General features: G+C 35.3%; 1 protein-coding gene across 2 annotated transcripts in view; it reads left to right on the top strand.

Annotated features, from left to right (window-relative positions):
• The first annotated feature begins 2,541 nt into the window (after nucleotides 1-2,541).
• The window catches only part of LOC145673905 (polyisoprenoid diphosphate/phosphate phosphohydrolase PLPP6-like), a 61,303-nt gene continuing 39,208 nt past the window's right edge, over nucleotides 2,542-24,636 (top strand). The window contains exons 1-2 of one of the 2 annotated variants that reach the window (XM_081743714.1): nucleotides 2,542-2,802; nucleotides 23,486-23,644. In XM_081743714.1, the coding sequence (XP_081599840.1) occupies nucleotides 2,797-2,802; nucleotides 23,486-23,644 (165 nt within the window). In that variant the 5' untranslated portion in view covers nucleotides 2,542-2,796. Of the gene's footprint in view, nucleotides 2,803-12,776; nucleotides 12,906-23,485; nucleotides 23,645-24,636 lie in introns of those variants that run through there. The other variant, XM_081743715.1, reaches the window with a different exon arrangement.

Below are 24,636 nucleotides of genomic sequence, written 5' to 3'. Positions count from 1 at the left end.
AGTAGGGGTGTTGCAGTTACCACCACGTAGCGGCGATGACTTCTTTTCGGTCCGTCTTTCGATTCGTCGCGGAGAATCGTACAAAGCACTGAACGACTTATCGCCAGTCATGTGCATGCGTTTATTATTATATGTTTGTTTTCCTGATGAATGATCCTAAAGTGAGCTCCGGGGTCAAGAGTAATCCATGCTTCTACATCACAAGGTTGCTGTTTCGCGCCATTCCGGGAGAACTTTATATATATTTTGTAAGTGCTTTTTAGACTCATCTCAATGTAAATGAATCATGCATATAGGCTATTTAACATATTTTGGTGGAGTAATTTTGTAATTCATTGGCATTTCGTCGCGTCTCTGCCACCGGTGGCCCACTGGTGGTATAATTTTCAAAACGGAAGTGGAGCCATCCAGGATCATTGCAGTGGGGCCATCAATTTTTGCCGAGAGGTCGCTAGTTACCCATCGATGGTCCACCGACGCTTACGGCACGGGGTAACTCTAAATTAAATTTAATTAGAAAATCACTATAGTTGCTATAAGAACTAGTTTTTGAACTTGGACTGTGTAATATTGGTCTTTTAAGGCAAACATTTCCTAAGTTCAACTTCAAGTATCTTCGGGAAACAGTAAACGAAAGATGATAGGTTCGAACCCAAAATCCAACGTTCAGAGTCGAAAACATTCTGTAAATCTGTATTTTCCTCTTTTAAGTGTAATAAGATAAGTTGATCCGTTATTAACTGTACTGTAGAAACAATTCATCATTGTAATACTTAAGGATAAAGTATTTCGAAATTATGTATACATGGGAGCACATGCTGCTTGCCTCAATCCATCTATAATCAATGCCCTCAATTTCCTTCGTGCACTTCAAACCGATTTTCCTGCAAGCTGTTACACGACAATTAGTCTAGTTGTCTACGTGTCGAACTGCTGAGCCAAAGGACGAGGGATCGAATCTCGGAGATGGACATAAAAACTTTTATTACTTGCAGATTATACATTTCACCCATAATAAAATTAGCATTAAAACAGTTTGTGTTTCCGTGGAAAAGTAAGAATTTATTTCAAGTTAAACTTGTGAGCAGTGAAGCAAAATGAATTGGGTTCATGGTTGTCCGAATATCTGACGATTTGAATAAATCATACGACACGCCTTTAGTATGGAGTTAAAGAGCTTAGTGATACGTATAAAGAAATTTCACTAACCTAAAATCCATTACGAAATAGGACCTACCAAAAGCTTCAACACCACGTCTGCGTCACTTCGGTGAAATGCTGTATCGAAACTTTCTATATAAATTTCACTCACTTGACGTCTAGTCAGTCGACCGTACTTGGTTTGTTAGCTAACTATATTGGAGGGGCATTGACGAACAATATGCAAAACTCATTTTTCAATTTTGTCAGGAAACGAAGAAAATGTGACGCCCTTATGTTTCAGAATTGTTGAACTTATTGGGGGGGATAGATTTCACTCATGTGTTGTAAGTAGTGACTACTGCTGTTAACCATTGCTTTCTTTCATTTTTCATTTACATATCCTATCCTCTTTCAAGTTCGGTTCGACATTCATTGTTTTTAGTGGACACCTAGCAAAAGTTAATTCGTGTTTTACGCAAGTGTGCATAAGCATGCGTGAACAGTGAAGCAAAACGAATTGAGCTCATGGTTGTCCGAATATCTGACGATTTGAATAAATCATATGACACGCCTTTAGTATGGAGTTAAAGAGCTTAGTGATACGTATAAAGAAATTTCACTAACCTAAAATCCATTACGAAATAGGACCTACCAGAAGCTTCAACACCACGTCTGCGTCACTTCGGTGAATGCTGTATCGAAACTGTCTATATAAATTTCACTCACTTGACGTCTAGTCAGTCGACCGTACTTGGTTTGTTAGCTAACTATATTGGAGGGGCATTGACGAACAATATGCAAAACCCATTTTTCAATTTTGTCAGGAAACGAAGAAAATGTGACGCCCTTATGTTTCAGAATTGCTGAATTTATTGGGGGGGGGATAGATTTCACTCATGTGTTGTAAGAAGTGACTACTGCTGTTAACCATTGCTTTCTTTCATTTTTCATTTACATATCCTATCCTCTTTCAATTTCGGTTCGACATTCATTCTTTTTAGTGGACACCTAGCAAAAGTTAATTCGTGTTTTACGCATGTGTGCATAAGCTGTAATTATACTCAACCTTTCTAGTATCAATCAACACACATTATAACAACTCCTACTTTCCTCCTTACAAACATTTTCTAAGGCAGTAAGAGTGTCTTCCCTGCTAAGAGAAGTTCATATTTCAAAAATATATTTACGCTCTCATAAAATAGGATAGCACAACCTAATCTTTTCCTGCACGCAAAAGTCAAGTGCAAGTTCAATGCCTAATCTCGCAAAGGCAAACGTAGTTTAGTTTGCGTTGGCGCAAATCCTTACTGAAGAGGCATAACGGTTGAAGTCCGTTCTGTTGGTTATATCTGCGACGACTGATAGGAGAAGTATTGTGACATTAATATCACCTTCGGAGATGATTATTCTGTTGTGCTAGTGGTGGGCTGTGCAGTACATGCAAGGTTATTTACTGCCTGGAAGCACATTGAGTGGCCTGATTGTGCTTTGTAGGGCCAGTAAAAAAGCGTACACAAGGAAATGAAGAAACTCAGACCGCCGTTTATATTATCTAAAAAGGAATGAATTGAATTCGTGACATTACTATTATTTGACATCTCAAAAGAACTCATTGTCATTGACTACATTGATGGTGAACAGGGATTCATAGGAATGAACGTAAGAATAACGTTTGTAAACAATGTTTTGTGTTATTAATAATTTTGTAGAAGGCGTAGTATCAGAATAGGTGCAGGGCTATCAAACATAACAGGAACTGAACTAAATGAAGCCCACTCAAACAGCCCTACCCTACCGTAAGCTAACCTAACGTGCGGGGAAAAGGCCGTTAATTGCACTAAGCTTATGTACCTTGGAAATTGATGTTTACGATAAATCCGTTTGTTATATGAAAAAGTAATATTGGCCTATGTTTAGCAGAAGGGGTCCAGGTCTTTTCTCTAAAAAATGTTACAGTTTTAGTAATTTCTGTTCACATTCGGTTAGTTTAGGATAGGGTTGGTTAGTTTAAGTTAGGTTAGGCTAGTTTAGGTTACGTTAGGCTAGTTTAGGTTACGTTAGGTTAGTATAGTTTATGTTATATTAGTGTAGGACTCCCGCATAATTTTCCAAAAAATGATAGAATTTCGCTTATTTCTACTAATATTACGTTAGTTTAGGCTAGTTCAGGTTAGCTTACGTTAGTTTATGTTAGGCTAGATTAGATTTGGTTACGTTATGTTACGTCTAAGTACTTGCATCACCCATTTCTTCTGTAAATTTTGCGTTTTATACGTGCTTCTGGACCCCTTGTACTAAACATACCCCGTAATATTGACATTCTACATGTAGTATGTGTACTAAGGTTTCTTGATCTATAGCAGCGTTTCCCAACCGGTGTGCCGCGAATGGGCCGCTGGTGTGCCGCGAGAAAATCGAAACAAATTACTAATTCTATAGGAACCAAATTGCAAGACAGGGAAAAATGTATATTTGTATTTCACACTACTATGAACCTCTACTATAATTCTACAATTTTAAGTTTCATATTGTGTTACTTTTCTATACATTTTTAATGTTGAAAAACGTGTTTATCATTGTTATGACCATTATTGCTTCTTTATTGTTGCAGACTATTTCGTAACTTGAAATTTTAACATATCATTCAATAAATTCAACAAAGCAAACATGCATACAAATTACCTACATATGTGTTTTAAAAGTATAGGAGATTTGTTTATTTGTTCGTTATTTAGTGATCTTCCCTTTTAGTTAAAGGTTAGATACAGTTGTCGAAAGAGAAAGTGGATTTTTTAAAAACCCGAGTCCTATATTTCATTGCTATTGTTTACTATTTTAAAATTAGAATGAAAAATAAGCATAAAGATTTACCACGGGGGAAAATCAGTGATCGAGCTTTCTTCTCTGTAAGAAGGAAATCAGTAATCACATTAAAACACCACGGTATTTTATATTTACAAATAATGATAGCAATAGTAATAATTACAAATAATATATATATATATATATATATATATATATATATATATATATATATATATATATGGGTGTGCCGCGAGAATTCAAGTTACACCTGTAGTGTGCCGCATGTTGCAAAAGGTTGGGAAACGCTGATCTATAGGAAAGGCATTTATTCCGTTAACTCCTGACAGGTTTTCAACGTGATAGTAATGGCTTGAAAATAGAAATGTATGAAGAAAGGAAAAAAAAGAAAAAAAAGACTGATCTTCCGAAGGTGACGGGCCCGGATTAACAGTTATATGAACCTCTTCTCAACGTTGTATTTTTTATTTATTTGTTATTATTTTAATGTACCTTACCTAGGATTAGTCCTCTTTCATTTCCGTAGTTCACTTTTACCTGTTAGTCAAAAATTTTCCTATTTTCGTGGTTTTTTTACTCTCTGTAATTAGTACTGCGCAAAATGAGTACCTTCTGACTGTTAATTGTTGCAAACTACGCACTGTTCAGAAATAGCGAAAGCGATTAATCCTTACCTTCTCATGTTTTCAACCACCACTGAAATCAACATCCTACTACATGTAAATGAACTTGACTTTGTGGAGTAGCCTCCTATCAAATACATGTCTCAAGAACATCGAAAATTACAAATAGCATACAAAAACAGTTCTTTCATGTAGTAGGTTGCCACACAAAGGGATACCTATATTCATAAAATACTCAATATATGCACTCTTACTGAATTAGAAAGTTTTCAAGGAAGAAGATGCATTAATTGTTTCAGATTGACTAGGAGTGTGTGCAGATATGGCATAAAGACTAGAGTGTATAAAAGATGAATTAACTTAAACGCACAAAACAATTTATGGTAAGTGGCCACTGAAAAGCGCAAATATCTAACCGAGTCAGGACAGGAGCTCAGCAGGGTCTGTAGCAAGCAGGCGCGTTACCCTCTATCAAAACTATAAGTTGATTTGTACAAACGTAACGGAAAGCGTTTATCAACGTTTAAAGGTACGTAGGCCATTGCACGATATACAATAATAATAAATGTGATTTAGATGTTATTGTATCACGCTCTTCGTAAACCGGTTGTGCCCCAGAAGGTTTCTGATAGTTTGTAAATGAAATTTAGGGCCTATGTTTAGCAGAAGGGGTCCAGCTCTTTTCTCTAAAGAATGTTACAGTTTTGGTAATTTCTGTTCACATTCGGTTAGGTTAGTTTAGTTTGTTATATTAGTGTAGGGGTCCCGCATAATTTTCCAAAAAAAAAAATGATAGAATTTCGCTTATTTCTACTAATATTAAGTTAGTTTAGGTTGCGTTATGTTACGTCTAAGTACTTGCATAATTCATTTCTCCTGTAAATTTTGTTTTTTTCTACGTGCTTCTGGACTCCTTGTACTAAACATATTCCAAATTTAGAAAAATTAAGCGTAAATTTGGTACATAAATTCAAAAAACGAATATATATATATCGAGACGAAACGAGAACGAAGTCTTTGAGAATCGAGACGGGACGAGACTTCTGCAAAATTCCCGAGACGAGACGAAACTAAAGCCACCCTTTGTCGTCTTGTCTCGTGGGCAACAGTCTTGAAGGGACATACATGAATTGTTTATATTTTATGTCCCGCAAACTTGTCAAGCAGATTTATTCATGTGATTTTAATGGTTCTTAATAGTTTGTGAAACTTAAATACTTCCTGTTTTTTGTTTGTTTGCTTGTTTTGACAAAATTAATAAGGTAAATGCTATTTGTTAGTATAATATGTTGGTCCTTAACATATAGTTCAAGTTAATAGTAAGTGTTTTATGGAATCTTCTTGACTTTTAGAATGATTTTCGACTTCTTGCGAGAGAGAAGTATATTTTATTCTAAAATGTATATTTAGTTAATATTGCAAGTTGAAAATTTTGGTATAATTTCTCTATTGAAGGAGGGGAATTTTCTTTTTCGTAAGGGCATAGATGAAACACAATTGAACAAGATTGGTTGTCTTCGATTAGACCAGGGTTTCTCAACCTGGGGTCTCGAAGATAAGCGGAAGATATTTGAAGTCAGGGTGGATTGATTTAAATCACTTCATTTTTTAAATAAAAATCGTTGATTTAAATCAAATTCCGAAATAATTTAAGGTGAAAATAAGTAAAGTCCCGTTTCTGTTCTATTATTTCGATTATGGAAGATGATAATCATAATACAATGAGACTCAAATGTACGGTATGTACAGCATAGTATGAAAACAAATGTCATGCAGAGGTAGGGAAAATCCCGTTTTGAATGGGTAACAGGGCAATCCTGTTTTCTTCTCTTCGTAACATAGGGTTTGTATTGTAAATCGTTAACTATTCCAACGGGGAAATCATCATCGACATTTAAGACCAGGGTTGGCAAATCCATGGTTTTTATTTAACCCCCCCCCCCCCCCCAAAAAAAAAAAACAGGTTTCTTCGTTTAAACCCGGTTTTTGTGTTTAAACCAGGTTTTTTTGGTTTCAATAATTTACTCTATGTATTTATATTAAATATAGACAGAAATTCGCCTTGGTGTTATTGTGCAAGAACGAGGTTATGGTGAAAGGGGTCACATAACCTTAAAGCGGAATCCAAAACGCTTCTCGGCTTACACCCAACAGAAATTGTCCGTTTGGACATGAAACCGGGACTAATTGGTCACAAATGCGATTGCCGACTCACTCACGGAGGACTCCTGATAAAATACGTTGTACTGATCTTTCCATAGGCCTAACTAACTAACTCTATAGCCTATGGAACCCGGAGGTTCAATGCCGCGTTCACAAAAGCTCTCCACTGACTTCTATCCTTAGCCAATTGGATCCAGTTTCTACTTTGTATTCCTATCTCTGCGAGATCCATCTTAATATTGTTCTCCCATCTGCGCCTAGGTCTTCCTAATGGTCGTTTTCCGATTGGTCTTCCAGTCAAGACTTCGAAAGCGTTTCTACTTTCTTCCATTCTAGCTACATGACCCGCCCACCTAAGCCTCCTAGACTTGACGACCCTAGCAATGTTGGGTAAAACGTATAAATTATGTAGTTCCTCGTTATGAAGTTTCCGCCATTCCCCATTCCCTTTCCTGTTGGGTCCAAATATTCGTCTCAGGATCTTGTTCTCAAATACTTTCAGTCTATGTTCTTCCCTCAGAGTAAGCGACCATGTTTCGCAACCATACAGAACAACAGGCATGATTATCGTTTTGTATATTTGAAGTTTTAAAATTTCTCGACAGGATTCGCGACAACAAGAGATTTTGAACCGAATAGTAACACGAATTTCCTGATTTTAGTCGACATTTAATTTCTTCGTGAATATGATTTTCCTCTGTTAATATTGATCCTAGATGTTTGAAACTATCCACTTTATCAAAAGTATTATTTAATATTTTAACACACAGGCTTACTTGTTAATATAATATTGTCAAGAGTCATTTCAGAAGGACGAAAAGATAAACAGTTACACAAGAAAAAACATTATACAGAATTATATGTAAATCGGGAAATTCCCGCCTTAACCATTGGGAAAATCCTATTATTACTTTAAATATATTTTTATGTAAAATTTTAAGGTCAACGTATCATAATCACTACGCTAAAACAGGTATTAAATTACAAATTTGGTATGTAGATATCACTCAATAAAATTAAAACCAAGTCAAATCCAAGCTGATATTGGAAGCTACGTAGGCAGTTGATAAATTTTGCCAATTTCTATCACTATATTTAAGCAACCGTGGCTTTTTTATAAAACGACAGGCATTCATTTAAGTAGAAATATATAATTTGGTTTCATTTCGTATGTTTAGGCGTATCATTCTTATGAAACACCAAGGTTATCACGGAGAAGACTTTCGCTTAGAGCAGCGTTTCCCAACCGGTGTGCCGCGGCACACTGGTGTGCCGCGAATAGACCGCCGGTGTGCCGCGGGGAAATCGAAACAAAATTATTAATTCTATAGCAAACAAATTGCAAGACATAGGAAAAAATGTATATTTTTGTATTTCACATTACTATGAATTTCTACCATGGAAAAAAATTACTGTAATTGTAATATATTATTCTACATCTATTACTGTGTAGCAGACAGTATTTCGGCTCGTACACATTTCCACGGTTAGCTGCTATGTTACGCTTCAATTGAGAGTCATACTAACACCGAGAAATGGAAGCTCTTGTACGGTACGCGTCAAATGAACGTTCGTAGAACACTCATTCGCACGTGAATGACAGAACAACACTTTGTTCAACAGCTGAGTTTTCACTTCGACGCATCGCAAGCTGTGTGATTGCAATAATATGCACCGGTTTTGGTTAAAACAGCAAAGTTAAAAGTACAGGACATTTATTTGTTCGTTCCTTATTTAGTGATTTTCGTTCTTAGTGAAAGGTTGGATACAGTTTTCGAAAAAGAAAGCGTATTTTTAAAAAAATCTGAGTCGTATATTTCACTGCAATTGTTTTCCATTTTAAAATTAGAATAAAAAATATGCATAATGAATTAGCATAGGGGAAAACCAGTGATCGAGCTTTCATCTCTGTGAGAAAGAAATCAGTAATCACAGAAAAAAAAATACCATGGTATTTTATATTTGCAAATAATAATAATAATAATAATAATAATATCTATGAGTGTGCCGCGAAAATTCAAGTTACACCCGTAGTGTGCCGCAAGTTGAAAAAGGTTGGGAAACGCTGGCTTAGAGGGACACCTCGAATCGCTACTTGGTTTACACTTGAAAGATGGGTTGTGGTTCGACCGAGATTTGAACACGGGGCCCCTTGATTAAAAGGTGAAAAGTAGATAAACGTAATGCGGATGGTTTGATATGTGGAAACGTCAACATGAAGTTCACACGATTTAAAGCATGTTTCATTTTTTTTTGGGGGGGGGGGGTTAAACTTTTTTTTTTTTTTTTTTTGAAAAATCCAGCTGGTTTAAGCCATGGTTTAAACATCCTTGGTTTAAACCAGCCAACCCTGTTTAAGACTAAGATTTTTTTTGTGTGCGCGTCTATATATTTGTTCCCAGATAATAGGGCGTATTTAGAAGTGTCTTATCCCCTCTCCGATTTTTTTTTTTTTTTTTTTTTTTAAGATTTTATAACTTTAGGCAAAATTTATGTATTTCATGCCGCAAGCTAGTTACAATTTCCTTAAAAATATGCTCCTGCCAAATATCAGTAACTTTTGTGGAGAAAAATGTCACTTTGATAAGCGTTGCTGTACTTTTTCCTTAATGCTTAACCTTAAATTATATCACCTATTTTTCGGTGATAGGATAAAATCATAGGTGAAAGGATTTATTCAATTAAAAAAGTACCAATAAAGCATTTTACTTTGTTTTTTCAGGACTGAAGGCATTGTAGAGCACGTTACATATGCTTTCACGCCTGTCTACGTCGAGACATAGAATGTGAGGACGTCATTTCTTTTAAAAAAAATTTTTTTTTTGTTGTGCCTATTTTTATTATTTTTTGACGGGCCTACATTTTGCACTCACAAGACTGAAATTCTGCACACTCGTTCAGTGCTCCCTTAGTATTTTTCAGATTATTTCAAATCTGCATGAAAACAGGGGGGTCCAGAGGGGCAAAATTGTAAGAAAAAATGGATATTTTTAACAAAAATAGCTTTCTTTGCGATTTTCCCGCCTAAGATGCAGACATATGAGTGGTACCATCTGAAAGGCTGTTTTATTCTGAAGAGAATGATGTACGAACCATGATCTTAGGAGGATAAATAGGGATGTCTCAGGAAGCTGTTACCTGAGATCCTGTTTTATACGGGAATCTGGGGTATTTGGGGATATTATTTATCGCGGGCTTACTTTTGCATCTAGAAGTTTGAAATTTTGAACACTTATTCACTGCACCCCTTAGTATTTTTCAGATTTGTTTCAGAATTTTGCCTTTAAACAGAGGCGGTACAGAGGGGTAAAAATTAAAAAAGGGGATATTTCTTAACAGAAAATCTCTTTTTTTTTCGTGATTTTCCAGCCCCAGATAGCCTACACGATGGAGACATTTGAATGGCACGAATCATAATTCTATTATAAATAGGGATGTCTGAGGAAATCTTTATATTACATCCGGGTCATCTGGGGTATTGTGGGGATGTTCTTAGCTCATTGTTAAATATTTTTCCCGCCTTTACTATTCAACATAGAAGCTTGAAATTTTGTACACACATTTAGTACACCTTTAGTATTTCCCAGTTGATTTTGAGATCTGTGCGTTAACACAAGGGAGTCCAGAGGGGATCAAAATTAAAAAAAAAAAGCAGAAAAAATCCCGACTTGTCTCAAAATTTTCCGCTTCAGGGACATGATAGGGAAAATGTGAATTACCGTTTTAAAGGCTGTTCTATTCTGAAGAGAATGAGGTGTGAACCATGAGCGTAGGATAAATAGGGATGATGCTTGACTGAAAGTCTATAATTTACCAAAAAAAGAAAAAGAAAGAAAGCCATAATTTAAAATTAAGAAACATTGTTTGGGATTGATATAGGTTAACGATTGGGGATTAATTCAAAATTCAACCCCAATACTTTCACTTAAATGGCATAATTGGCATTTAATACTAATTCGTAATGCTTTCTCTTCAGTTCGCGACTTGTATTATACGAGGAGAAAGATTTGATTTAAATAAAAAAAAAAGAAAGTCGATTTAAATCAAAAAATCATCAAAAATGATTTTTTTTTAAATCATGACTTTTTTTCCACCCTGCTTGAAGTAACTAGATTTGTTTTTAATCCATTCGCTTTTAGGGAAGTTACTGTATCCACTAGATACAAGAAATGGATTCTACTATTATAGTAATAGATGAATATCGTGAGATCTCCCCAATAGGTAATATTAAAAGTCGCTGGCAAAAGATTGTAATAAAAGGGGGTCATGATAGGAATCAGGTTGAGAACCAATCGGTTAGACAATCAAGAATTTTGAAAGAATTACAATAGTTACAATTGAGATTCTACCACTCAAAAACAGCGAGCCCATTTCTTATCGATTTGCGTCAATGCAATGCAAGATGTCCGTTTTAATTTGCAATAGTCGTCATGGCAGTAGTAATTGTTTGTTGTATTGCGATCCGCAAATTTTGCGAAACCGTCTATGTAATGTGTCCCTGGGAATCATACTACATGTTTTACAGCGTTGCTATAGGACTGGGCTGTGATTACCACAGTAATATCAGAGCAACGTTCCTCTTGATTATATTCATAAAAATATTTTAATAATAGTAATATAATAATTTCACTCTCGCTACGGTTTCGAAATACTTACACTTGAGATGTGTACCACCACAACAAAAACTCACCTTACTATAAGCTATTCACCTACTATAAGCTATTGTTTACTTCAGCGAAAAACATAGGACCACTAATATAAAATAACGTATAATACTAAGGAATATTAAGTCGTCAGAAAATCCTATTGCTAATAAAATCAGTAGGTAACTGGACCCTGTAGCTAACTTTGCTTTTGAAATGCAGGGTGAGTCAAAAAGGACTTTACAACTTCGAAAGCATACAAAAATGTATTTAAATGACTTAGAAACTCGATATACTGTAGGTGTCAATTTGTAGCAAAACACGTCAAGTTAGCCTCTCGTAGTGCCATAGTACCACATTCCATCACCGCGAGCGCCAACGTAGTTCATTCTTAAATGGAGACTCACTGGTGCGGAGCGTACTGGGCGTTGTTATTTCATGAAACGAACTCAGAAATAGCTGTTCAACGTAGATTTCGTACGGAACAAGGTAATGAACCTGCAAACAGGCCTACAATTTACAGTTGGCACGAGAACTTCGTTGAGACTGGTTGTTCTTTTTGCCATGTGAAATCACGAAGTCGCCCGCCTGTTGTTGCTGCTACTGTCGAACAGGTTGAAGAAAGGTTTGCCCGTAGTTCCAAAAAATCAACGCGGCTTGCCTCTCATGAGGCAGGTATTCCAAAAAAGACAGTTTGGCGACTGTTACGTAAACGTTTACACTTGAAACCATACAGATTTACAATGGTACGAAAAATTACTGACGTAGATAAGGTTAGTCGTGGAGAATTCTGTGTAGAAATGTTGGATCGGATAGAGAAAGACGAGACATATTACTTAACACAATGATCTTCATCAATCCGAGCACATTTCATATCAGTGGCGTTGTTAACGCCCACAACTGTAGAATCTGGGGCAGCGAAAACCCATGGCAAACCATTGAACAATTCCGTAACAGTCCAAAGGTAAATATGTTGTGTGCCCTTAGCAAATTTAGAGTGTATGGTCCTTTTTTCTTCATGGAGAACAACTGTCATTGGTATTGTGTATGTTGATATGTTAGAAAAAATTTAATTCTTCACATAAATGAAGACGAACAACAACATGATGTGACCTGTTACTAGCAACAAGACGGCGCAGTCTCATTTCCTCAAGGAAGTTCGAGATTTCCTTGATATTCGCTTCTCACATCGGTAGATTAGCCGTGCAGATCCAATTGCATAGACACCCCACCAATCGCTCCCCAGAATTGCTACCTATGAATTTCTTCCTGTGCGGTTTTGCTAAAGATCGAGTGTATGTTGCGCCTCTTCCAGACAATTTTGCAGACCTGAGAAAACGAATCTACGCTGCCGTTGCAGAAGTTAAGCCCTATCAGCTGGAACGAATGTGGGAGCGATGTTCCGGTGGGATGTTTACCGCATCACCAACAGCAGTCACGTCGAACCAAACTAAGACTTTGATGTTAAGTTTGACGTGTTTTGCTACAAATTGACATCTCTCACGTTTCTGTAAGTAATCTCAATAAATTTCTATATGCTTTCAAAGTTGTAAAGTTCTTTTCGACTCACCCTGTATTGTAGTTATGCAAAAAGTATAGTGTAAATCATAATTTTGGGCGATATGTCATTAACCATATTGAATAATGCCGTCTAGGTGATGTGATGATGAAAGGTTTGATTAGTGTAGACTTCAGTATGAGTTTCATTATTAGTTGGTGTTTTCAGAGTACAGCATCTATGTTTAGAGGATTTCTACCTACCTATTTCTAATATTGAAGCATCAACGTGATTGCTTTTGTGTATTCTGAAATGGATTAAGTGAAATAGGAAAATGCATTAATTAACGAAATGAAACAATTGCAGTAGATAAATATGTTCTAAAATACAACAGGGAGCATAATATGATATATTGGTTTAATCACAATACAATATGAGTTCTTCAGTGCTTCTTTACATATTATATTCAAAGAAAAGATAATATACGATGTATACAGCCCACTTTTTCAACTTAATGAAGTACAATCTTATATCAATATCGTTTTATTGTTCTAAAACAGGTTTCCCATTTGGAGGGGGGGGGGGGGGCGTGAAGAGCAAGCTTCTGACAGAAATAAAACATAATTCGCAATTAAAATGTTGTGTGTGTTACAACAAAGAGGCATTAAATTAAGTACCGTAGAAACACAAGATTAGGAATTATGAATTATGTTTCTGGGATTCCGAAATCTGTGATCATTTTAGCCTCTCACATATCAGGTATGACGTCTCTCGGAAATTACAGATCACACTACGCGGAGAAATGGGAAACAAAGGAAGCCACTAGGGATCTTCGTTTGGTACCATTCTGGCATTTGTCTGGTGTGAATGAGAAATACCCAGGAAAGCCTCACTCAGAATGGTTGGCCTGAAAGGGATTTCACACTTTTCCGACAGAATGTCCTCATCAGGAATCAAAAACGGGATTTCGCACACCAAAGGCGAGAACGTTAGCGACTACGCTATACGACACAAACACAAAGTAACTGTTCGGTCAGAACTCTCATTCCATTAAAAAACAAAGCTAGTAAAAGATAATATTGCTCTACAGTGGTATGTGGAAATTTTGCTGGGAATAAATATAAATTGAACAGTTTTATTATCAGTATTGTTATTATTGAAGACTTCAGAATTGAATGCTGCATCAGAACGGGCCAAATCAACGAGCGGCATAAAGGGAGAGACGTGAAGTATGCAGAGTTCACGAAGAACGCAAAATAAACAAGGTTGGAAACCACTGTTCAAAAATATGTATTATTATATTATTTACCTATAGAGACTGTAAGCAGTTACTTTCCAGCTTCAAGCTTTCAATAACCAGTGATAAGCGGAAAATTCTTTCGTTTCTAACGTGCTGTTTCTGTAATTTATTGTATCAGCTTTAGTGCCCTATGTACGTAGAAGTTATCCTTACAGATAATTTTGCCACAAGGAAGATCCATGCAAAGGCAGTATTTTGAAAAGAAATTCTTGTTTTTATTCATACATAACACTTAATAATGACAAATTAAACTTTCTGGCATGAAATCCCAATGTACTGAAGCTAACTACCGTGAAAATTTAATTTTCAGAATATATGATAAGTACATCTCGAATCCCATTTCCGTTATTATTATTATTATTATTATTATTATTATTATTATTATTATTATTATTATTATTATTATTATTATTATTATTATTATTATTATTATTATACATAATTCTGCTAGTGCCACTAATCATCCTAACAACATTGGATGAAAGTCACATTGCCAAAACCATTCGGTTTTTTCAACTGTAACGAAAGAAAGAAGATAATGTAAGAAAATTCACTAAAATTTGCAAACGCATTAATCGATTAACGAACCAGTTGTAACGAATAAAATTGCAGCGTATGTCGAATCATATGATTCGTACCCCATGGAACGAAAATATGAATAAATGAAAAAAAGATGTGTTCAGTGTGTGCGATATGCCATGAATATGCTGGAGAAAATGTGATTATGTTACCATATAATCTCTTTACTTGTAGGATATTCCTTTAAACAATCACACATATAAGTGAAGTTTTGGAGAACTTTATTTTGTTCGGAATGAGCGTTCTTAGTTTGGATCTCTGAAACAGAAAGCAAATAATACTTATGCTGTACAAATACCAATAAGAAGTCAAGTAACCACTACACCATACTTACCGCGAAAACCAAAATCCGCCCTTCTGGTAGTTCCTAACGCTGTCGTAAGATGGTTTGAATATTTGGAAACGTGAAAGATGCGCTCTATCTACCAAACGGTGTGAAAACAACTTGAAGAACAATGTTTGAAAATGGGTAAAACCGTGGAAAGATTAATATTACGTATAGGGAAGTTTCATACGGTATGTTACGATACGATAAGAACCAAAATTTTAAATTACTAAAAATAAAAATGTAACATTGTGTACAAAGAATACCTCAATACAGTACGAGAACAATATTTAACCAGTTGAGAATGCCCCAAGAGCATTGCCAGAACGAACTTAAAAAGAACGAAGAGATGGAGCGGGAAGGATAACTGTTAGTGTTCCTAGATGTAAAAGTAAATATTTTTATCTGTACCTTCTCTTTTTCGCAAAAATTAGCAAATTATCATCTCTTTATGAATTGCAGTTCTCGAGATATGGCTGCTTAAATATCTAGAAATTCGAACTTTTTTGGCCAATATCTGAGGAACGGTGGCCAGTTGACCAGTAGACAGTTAATCATTGGCCACCGGTTACTATTTGGTACCAAAATATTTACCATCCTTTTAGATATTGATCAACACCAATATGATCTCTCTATGGCTTACGGTTCCTGAGCTTTGGCTCCTTAAATTTCTGGAAGTCCGCAATTTTTTATCCAATATCTCGGGAACGGTAAGAGTGACGCGAAAAATTTAATCACTTTCTCTGATAGTTTTTTATGTTCTATCGAATGCAGGGTTCAAAATTGAAAAAAAAATCGCAAATAACAGACAGATACACAGACAGAGAATTTAGTAACGAACTTTTTAAGTTCGTTGAAAATACTAATCATATACCGCGTACATAGTAAAGCTGATTCAGATTGAAATTAATATATTCCAAACTTAGTCAAGATTCCTTACCGTAGAACGCAAAACATTTCCTTCAATACAGCTTCAGTAGAAACTGAATCCGGAATGAAGTGCAGAAAAGATGTATTTTACTTGCAAGGGAAATATTTTACATGAGTGTTTGTGGTATAACGTCATGCATGCGCAAGTAATATATCTCAGGTAAAGTCTCTAAACGCTTTTATCGTCATCAACAGAAAACGTTTACTGTACCGGTAACTTGTATCTTATGGACCAACGCTGGAATACTTAATCGGTAAAAGTTTAAATGTGTATATTGCTTTATTATGCATCATTAACAGTTTTTATTAGGTAGAGCGTTCCCTAAGGGGGTAGAAGAGTTCAAAATTTACACCAGGAAGAGTATAAGAGTTTTTAGAATTACACTTTCATTGAAATGCATATTCTAAGAGTTGACGTGAGTACAAATATTTTCATAAACCTAGTCTTCCCCTGTGGAGGATTGACATTTCAGCTAGTAGTGTAATATTTCATTTCGGCTCCGAAACTATATGAAACTTAGATCCTCAGTTCAATTTTGTAAGCATATAAGCGTACAATGAAACTACCAGCACTAAAGCCGTGTGCAAATAATAATAATAATAATAATAATAAACGTATATATAGAATACTAATAAAGAGAGTATGGTGGCGGGAAAGAGAGGGAGGGGGCGAAGGAGACTACAATTAATGGATGATATTAAAACAGAAAGATCATACGCGAAGATGAAAAGGTTGGCGGAGGACCGTGGAGCATGGAAGCTTCTCAGCTGCGGCAAGTGACCTGCCAATAAAGGCAGAATACCTATGATAATGATGATGAATAAAGACAGTATATTACTACGCATTGGTCAAGTCCTAGCGTCGTTCTTTGGAGCTTGAAATCCCGATCTTTGAAGTTACGATTTGATTTGAATTGGTGATGTTACTATAAATTATTATGACTCAAAAGTTAACCAAGACCGAAGTACATACATTTCATTGAGGATCAAAATCGAAACCTTGTGCACGAACAGCTCATGTGCTATCATTAGGTTAGTGGGTACCAAGGATGTACTTTACAGTGAAAAGACTCGTTTTCTTTTCCTAAAAGCACTTGGTTTTGTTTGTCAAAATTGGGTTTTAATAAATTTTGTATTTACATCTAAAGCTGTGTTCCTACGTAAAAAATACCATTTAAGTATTCATGATCTATTATATACACGAAACTATGCAGTTCCCTTGTCGCACTAATTAAATGGGTGAAGCTATATCCGCGTAATATACTTTACTGACATTCGTATACATTTCAACTTCTAGAAACAAGGAACTAGCCAATTTTTTAGAGTAACAAAGACGTGGCTAATTCTATATAAAATAACACCCTTAGTACAGACATGATTCAAATCCTGAAGAGTGAAGATTCCTTTAATTTTCTTACAAACCAGACACTGGAATAGTACCTCAGGGTCAGGACGCAGAGATAAAAATAATAATAATAATAATAAAAAGATAGTTTTTAACTAAATGTCTGTTTCATTCTTAAGAACTGAAATGTTGCAAACCTTTTCTCAAACTTATATCTAATTATCACTTTGCTTTCTTTTAGTAGATTTTACGAGTAAAAGACCTTTGTAACACAGGTAATCGTAGATTCGTTACATACTCTGTCAGATAAGCTAGAAAAATTCGGGAGTTTCCCGATCATCTTTGTAATACAACTATTTTTCTTTTCTTTTCCCTTTCTTTTCTTTTTTTTTTTTTTTTTTTGTGTGTGTGTGTGTGTGTGTCTAAAATCATCTAACTGTAGTGTTCAGAAAATAGAGATAGATCTTTAGTAATTTCCTTTTTTACTTTCGAGTGACGATAAAATGAAAGAAAGTGTCGTGATTGTGAAAAAAAATATCAAGATTTCAATTGATTTACACGTTTCCTGTCCATTACATTCCGTAAAACTCTTTGTCCATCCGTTCCGATGTAAAGATTGTCACTCATCTAGGAGCCATACCATTCAGCGTATCGAGACTGAATTCTAAACTAAGATCGTCTATGAAACTTTTCGAATTTTCTACCTACCCTAAAAAATAAGGATAATTAGCGAAGGATAAAAATCAAAACGTGCGATTTTCTCGAAAATGGCTCCAACGATTTTGTTTATATTTCACAAATCAATGTTTCATTAACATTCGTATAGTATAGTACAAGTAATCTTTCTAGAAAAACCTACATGGCATACTTTACTCTTGGGGGTAAGTTTTTCTCAGACTACCTTCTTAAAAACGACTCATGCGATTCTCTTGATAACTCATAAATCAATATTCCATTAATAACCTGACAATAAGGCGTAACTAATTTATTCTGAAAAGATCCACAAGGAGTAGCTTATCTTAGGGATGTGTTCTTTCGGACAATTTTCTCAAAAATTATTAAGGCGATTTTCCACATATTTCATGAATAAATATTTCATTAGTAACCTGATATGGCATAATTAATTTGTTCTGAAAGAACCCTTACATAGTTCTTCGGTCTTGGTGGTGAGTTTTCCTGGGACGATTTTCTCGAAAACAACAGATGATTTTGTTCATGCTTCATAAATAAATGTTTCAGTAGTAATCCGATAATGTACTATAACTCATTTGTCGGTAAAATAATCTTCGAAAGGGAGAAAGAATGGAATTTTTTCCTGGCGATGTGATTTTAGCAATTCTTTTCGAGCTATCAGCTAGGTGAAGGTATTGACATCCGACGTTTCGAATGCAGACATCACATTCATCTTCAGGGATTGTAATGAATAGAGCGGAGATGTGTGCATATATATATATATATATAGTGACTACTTGGGGGAAGAGCTATGAATGGGGGCTTGTGATTGGCTGAGGGAAATGCTGACGTCTGATTGGCTGAGGGAAATGTTAGCTTCTGATTGGCTAAAGGTGCTGGCTCCTGATTGGCTGTTTTTGTGGCTACGAGAAATGACTTTGTTGAATGTTTTCGTTCCTGAAAAGGATCGACCACAAAGGACTGGGTTGAAACCCATTGTCAGATCCCGGTTAGAAGACAGCATTTCCCTCAGCTAATCACAAGTCCCCATTCACAGCTCTGCTCCTAGTTAGTCACCATATATACATGCACACATCTCCCGTCTCTTCATTACAATCCATGAAGATGAATGTGATGTCAGCATTTGAAACGTAGGATGTCAATACCCTCACCTGGCTGATACCCCAAGAAGAATTGCTAAAATCATCGAGAGGTAGTTTACTCTTTCTGGTGAGTTTTTGTCGAACGACCTTCTCAGGAACATCTGACGATTTTCTTCAAATTTGATAAATAAATGTTTCATTAGTAACTTGACAATATTGTATAACTCATTTGCCGTAAAAAAAAAAAAAAAAAAAAAAAAAAAAAAAAAAAAAAAAAAAAATCACAAAGGGTAGAGATTATCCTTTGGGGTAAATTTCTCTCGGGCAGTTTTCTCAGAAACGACACAGGCAATTTTGTTCATATGTCATTAGTAATCCTGAAATACGGTGTAAGAAATTTCTTGTGGTTGAATCCCAAGGGATATTTTATTATTGGAAGCGAACTTTATATTTTGAATGGTTTTCTCAAACAATTCAGGTAATTTTGATTATACTTAATCTATAACGCTATAATGTTGCGCAAATCGCTTCCCAGGAAAATACCATAAGGGTAGTTTTCATGTTTGCAGTATCCTCAGATGCGACTTACAGGCTGTTGTTGATATAAGCAAATATTTCATTAATAACCTAATTCAGGCATAGATCATGTCTCATAATAAAGTGCACAAACGGTAGTTTACTTTTGGGACTGAATTTTGTTCGAACTAACGAAGTTTTTCGAAATATTGTGTTTATTTTTCATAATAACTGCAACATAACATGATTTAGTTTAATAAATTAGAGCGAGAAAGTTTAGTGCGGTGACTCGCATCTTTTATTTTAAATGAAGCGTTTGTGGTGTCTTTGATTCAAATTGTGATATTATTTAAAAAAAGAAAAAAAGTCTGATTTGTGTATTTGTAATGGATGAATTAAGTGATTTTTTCACTTCCACTCTCAACCAAAGCGCAAGAATCTAAAACACAGTTTCCCTTCCAGACAATACGTCTGCTAGGTAAACAAAGCATAGGAGATGAATGTTTCAGTTTATTTTCATATAAATATGTTTCTTTCCATTACTTATTTTTGATCTAGTTGTTCTTTAGAGTTTCCTCTTTCAGGAAATTACAGAAGAGTTGCACGTGTTTCTCTCACTATAGTAAGTGAATACAAAAACTAACCATTATAAATTTCATATGTACCTCACGTCTTTAGAACCCATCGGAAGCAAATGAACATCAGATAGTGGCGGAAATACGTCATTCTTAAACAAAAGCACTATTTTTTCATTACTCATGTACACCTCGAATAGTACTTCCCACTGTGATAAATTCAACTTTTGTAGACTATTCAAAGTCCACTAAATTTTTTAGGAGTTAGAATAAGCAATAAACTTACATGGGATGCGCATATTACTTATCTAAATAACAAATTAAGCCGTATCTGTTCCGTGATTTATAGACTACGTGGTTCTGTAACAAAAGAAACCTTGCTGTTGTTCAGGGTTGGCTGGTTTAAACCAGCTGTTTTTTTTTCTTTTTTCAAAAAAAAAAAAAAAAAAAAAAAACAACTGGTTTAAACCAAACAAAAAAAGAACGAAAAATGCTTTAAATCGTGTGAACTTCATGGTGACGTCTCCACATATGAAACCATCTGCATTACGTTTATGTACTTTTCACCTTTTAATCAAGGGGTCCCGTGTTCAATTCTCGGTCGAACCACAACCCATTTTTCAAGTGTAAACCAAGTAGCGATTCGAGGTGTCCCTTTAAGCGAGTCTTCTCCGTGATAACCTTGGTATTTCATAAGGATGTTAAGCCTAAACATACGAAACGAAACCAAATTATATATTTCTACTGCCTGAATGCCTGTTGTTTTATAAAGAAGCCAACGTTGCTTAAATATATTGATAGTAATTGGCAAAATTTATCAACTGCCTACGCAGCTTCCAACATCAGCTTGGATTTGACTTTGTTTTAATTTTATTGATGATATCTACATACCAAATTTGTAATGTAATACCTCAGATTTAGCGTAGTGATTATGATACGTTGACCTTAAAATTTTATATACAAATACATTTAAAGTAATAACATGATTTTCCCAATGGCTATGACGGGAGTTTCCCGATTTATGTGTAATTCTATAATGTCTTTACTTGTGTAACTATTTATCTTTTTGTCCTTCTGAAATGACTCTTCGCAATTATATTAACAACTAGGCCTATGTAAAGATCAGTACAATGTATTTTTATCAGGAGTCCTTCGTGAGTGAGTCGGCAATCGCATTTGTGACCAATTAGTCCCGGATTCATGTCGATATTGGCAATTTTTCTTGGATGAAGCCGAGAAGCGATTTGGATTACGCTGTGGCCCCTTCCAACATAACCTTGTTGTTGCGTATTAACACCAAGGCGAAGCAAACTAATTTCTGTCCATATCTAATATAATACATAGAGTAAATTATTTAACCCCCCCCCCAAAAAAAAAAACTGGTTTAAAACCAAAAGAACCAGGTTTTTTGTTTTTTTTCAATAAAAACCATGGTTTTTGCCAACCCTGCTGCTGTTATACTCTGGTAAGTTTCAATCCTTGTTAAATTATGGAGTAATTTTCTGGGGAGCTTCCTATTTCAGTGTTACTATTTTTCGTCTACAGAAAGTAGTTTTCATGTTAACGATATACATTCATACAACACACGACAAAAGAGCAACATATTTACATCATATCAAAACTATACATACGTGAACCAAACGAAGTGTTCTTCCTATGTCCACTAATTATATAATAAGCTCCCGACTTGAAGGATTTCAAAACTATCCCAAAATTCAAACATGAACTGTTCAGTTTTTTTACCTAACAAAATGTATTATGACATTTATGAATATTTGGGTGATACTTTGTAAAATTAATATATCAATTATATTCAAATATTTTAATATTATTTGACAAGTCCCATATACTGGTCTGTGGCTGATAATGTACCAAATGGATGAATACAGAAAGAACGAATGAATGAATATCCATTGTCATAAGAGAAATATCATTGTCATTTTGTTTCTTTGTAATGCCGCTTTCTTCGTTTGTATGTATGTAATTATCCAAATGTAGTATTGAGAAAATAGAGATATATCTTTAGTAATCTCCTTTTTTTAAGAGGAAACTTTTCATTTGAAATTAACTGAAACGTGAAAGAAAGGCATTTTATTATTTGTTTGAACTAATACTCGAGTATGTACTACAAAAACAAAGAGAATGTAGGGAAGGTTCTAGATTACTGGTCCCCCTATATTTTTCATAAATAGAATTATTTGCTTACTTGATACATGCTCCTTCTTGCTTGCGATAATGCGGTTTCTTTAGTTACTGTGAACACTATTTATTATGAATTACATTAATCGTTTTGACAAGTCAAAACTTCATGTTGTCGTTCTTCCACCATTTCTGTTTATGGAACAACACTAGTGAATCACATCATTAACACTCCTACGTTTTTTAAATAAGAATATGTTAGTTTTTTGGATTAGAGAGTTTTGCACCATACGTGTGTAGAAATGTTTATTGTTGTCGGGGAGATTAGGGGGGGGGGGCTTGCCCCCTATATGCTTTGAAGAAGTATTTAACTTTTTTGTAAAATAATAATACTTCAGGATCTTTTAAATAGTCGAAGGTTGTCTTGCTATACTTTTATGGAAAATTGTGTTGTTGTTGGGAGGGGGGCGGGGAGGGAGTTAGGGGGTTAGTGGTATAGGTGACCCGGAAGATCCAAAAAAGTGTATTATGGTCATCTAATAATCAGGTCTGGTCATCTGGTCTCAGTACAGTTTTTCGGCTCTTCTGGATCATCTGTATCACTGACCCGCATCCAGGGAAGGGGAACCAGTAATCTAGAACCTTGCCGAGAAGGTAGTCGCATTACAGTTATAGATTACAGTTTAACACTGTTGCTGCGAATTTGATGGAGTGCGAACAAAATTCGTTATGCATGATTCTAAAACATATATTTTTTTTCAGTGGTATTCTGTGGTGTGTCGTGCTAAATATGTATTTAAAGCAAATTCTGAAACTAGACGTGTACTGAGAAACATGATTGCAAACTGTGGTTATAATTTCATTAAGGTTTTGAAGTATATTTTTGGGGATTTTTTAAAATTTTTGTTTTATTGTGGGCTTAGAAAAAAATACCCACTTTTGGGCTGGGGAAAATTCCAACATCGCTGGTAAATGTAGACTGGGAAAGAACTCCGGAAGTTTCTTTCAGTAAATAACGTCTAAATTATTAGATCATTCTCTATAGTATTGTTTCCTATAAATAATTTTGTGAAACGTTAATAATAGTAATAATCATACTTTCTTGCAGTCATCTGGTGAACATAGCAAGATGGGAGGCGCTCGAAATATCCCAGCACCGTTGAAAGCTTTGCTAGCTGCAGATGTGGCACTCACGGATCAATTTTGTAACCTGATGAACAAGTTCCTACCATGTCGTTCACTCCAAATTCATTACAAAATGCTTGAAGTAAGTGCCTAGTAGTAATTAGTAACTTTCTAGATCTTGTTTCGTAAATTGTTTGCAATAATCGTAGAGGGTGCAAGAGTACTTCAACACAGGAACTTATCTTTTTTGTTTTATATTCTGTGATGAAGTGTTACGTGTGGTTGGTACCAATGCTAACACGATACATACAAAGGTTGAAATTACTTTCTTGTGATGTGAGGAGAAAATGTTGACATTTGGGCTAGGTTGACGTTTGATTAGTTGATACTGAGAAGTGATGGGAGAGAAAATATAATTCTTGTTTCATATTTCATGAACCGACATATTACTCATTAATGAACATCATCTGAAAAGCATTGATCACGTTGTTTTCTAGTACTATCTAAGTACGAGATCACCATACAAGATGTCTACTGATACTTGAAGTACTTAAAATTTACCGGAAATCTGTATTGAAACTGGAAATACTGAAAGTATATTCGAAATTCGGGTCCGCGCTGGGTCAGTCGTAGAATGTTCACTTCTGGTGCATGGGATCCTCGGTTCGATTTCAGCTCGCGCCAAGATAACTTTGTGGTGGACAAACACCGTGTGTGTGGGTTTTCTCGGGATTCTCCCGTCTCCTCCCATTATCTTCATTCCACCATTTTTATTCATTTCTCATCATCACAGTCTCCTTTAGCCTAGCCGGCACAACCGTGTGACGTAAAACTCAAAGATTTCATTTCATTTTTATATTCGAAATTGTGTATTATTTGAGAAAAGTAAAAATTCTCTTTTACATCCATCGTCTCAGTGTATGTGGTGAAAAGGATAGCTAGCCAAAACCTAAAATCTACTTAGTTCGAGAATGAAGATGGATAGTGTTTATAATATAAGACTTGTTCATAATATAACAGTGGATATTGTTTATAAGACCTGTTCATAATATAACAGTGTCTTATCGGAAACTTGTACGAATACAGTTTGGTTTCCCTGTGGATCGTGTTATGATGCTGTTTCTGCCCATGGAG

Source organism: Thermobia domestica, chromosome 17, assembly GCF_964235325.1.
Source record: "Thermobia domestica chromosome 17, izTheDome1.hap1.1, whole genome shotgun sequence".
NCBI classification, from domain to species: Eukaryota; Metazoa; Arthropoda; class Insecta; order Zygentoma; family Lepismatidae; genus Thermobia; species Thermobia domestica.
The sequence above is the reverse complement of the archived record's forward strand: the minus strand, read 5'-3'. Positions and strand labels throughout refer to the sequence as shown.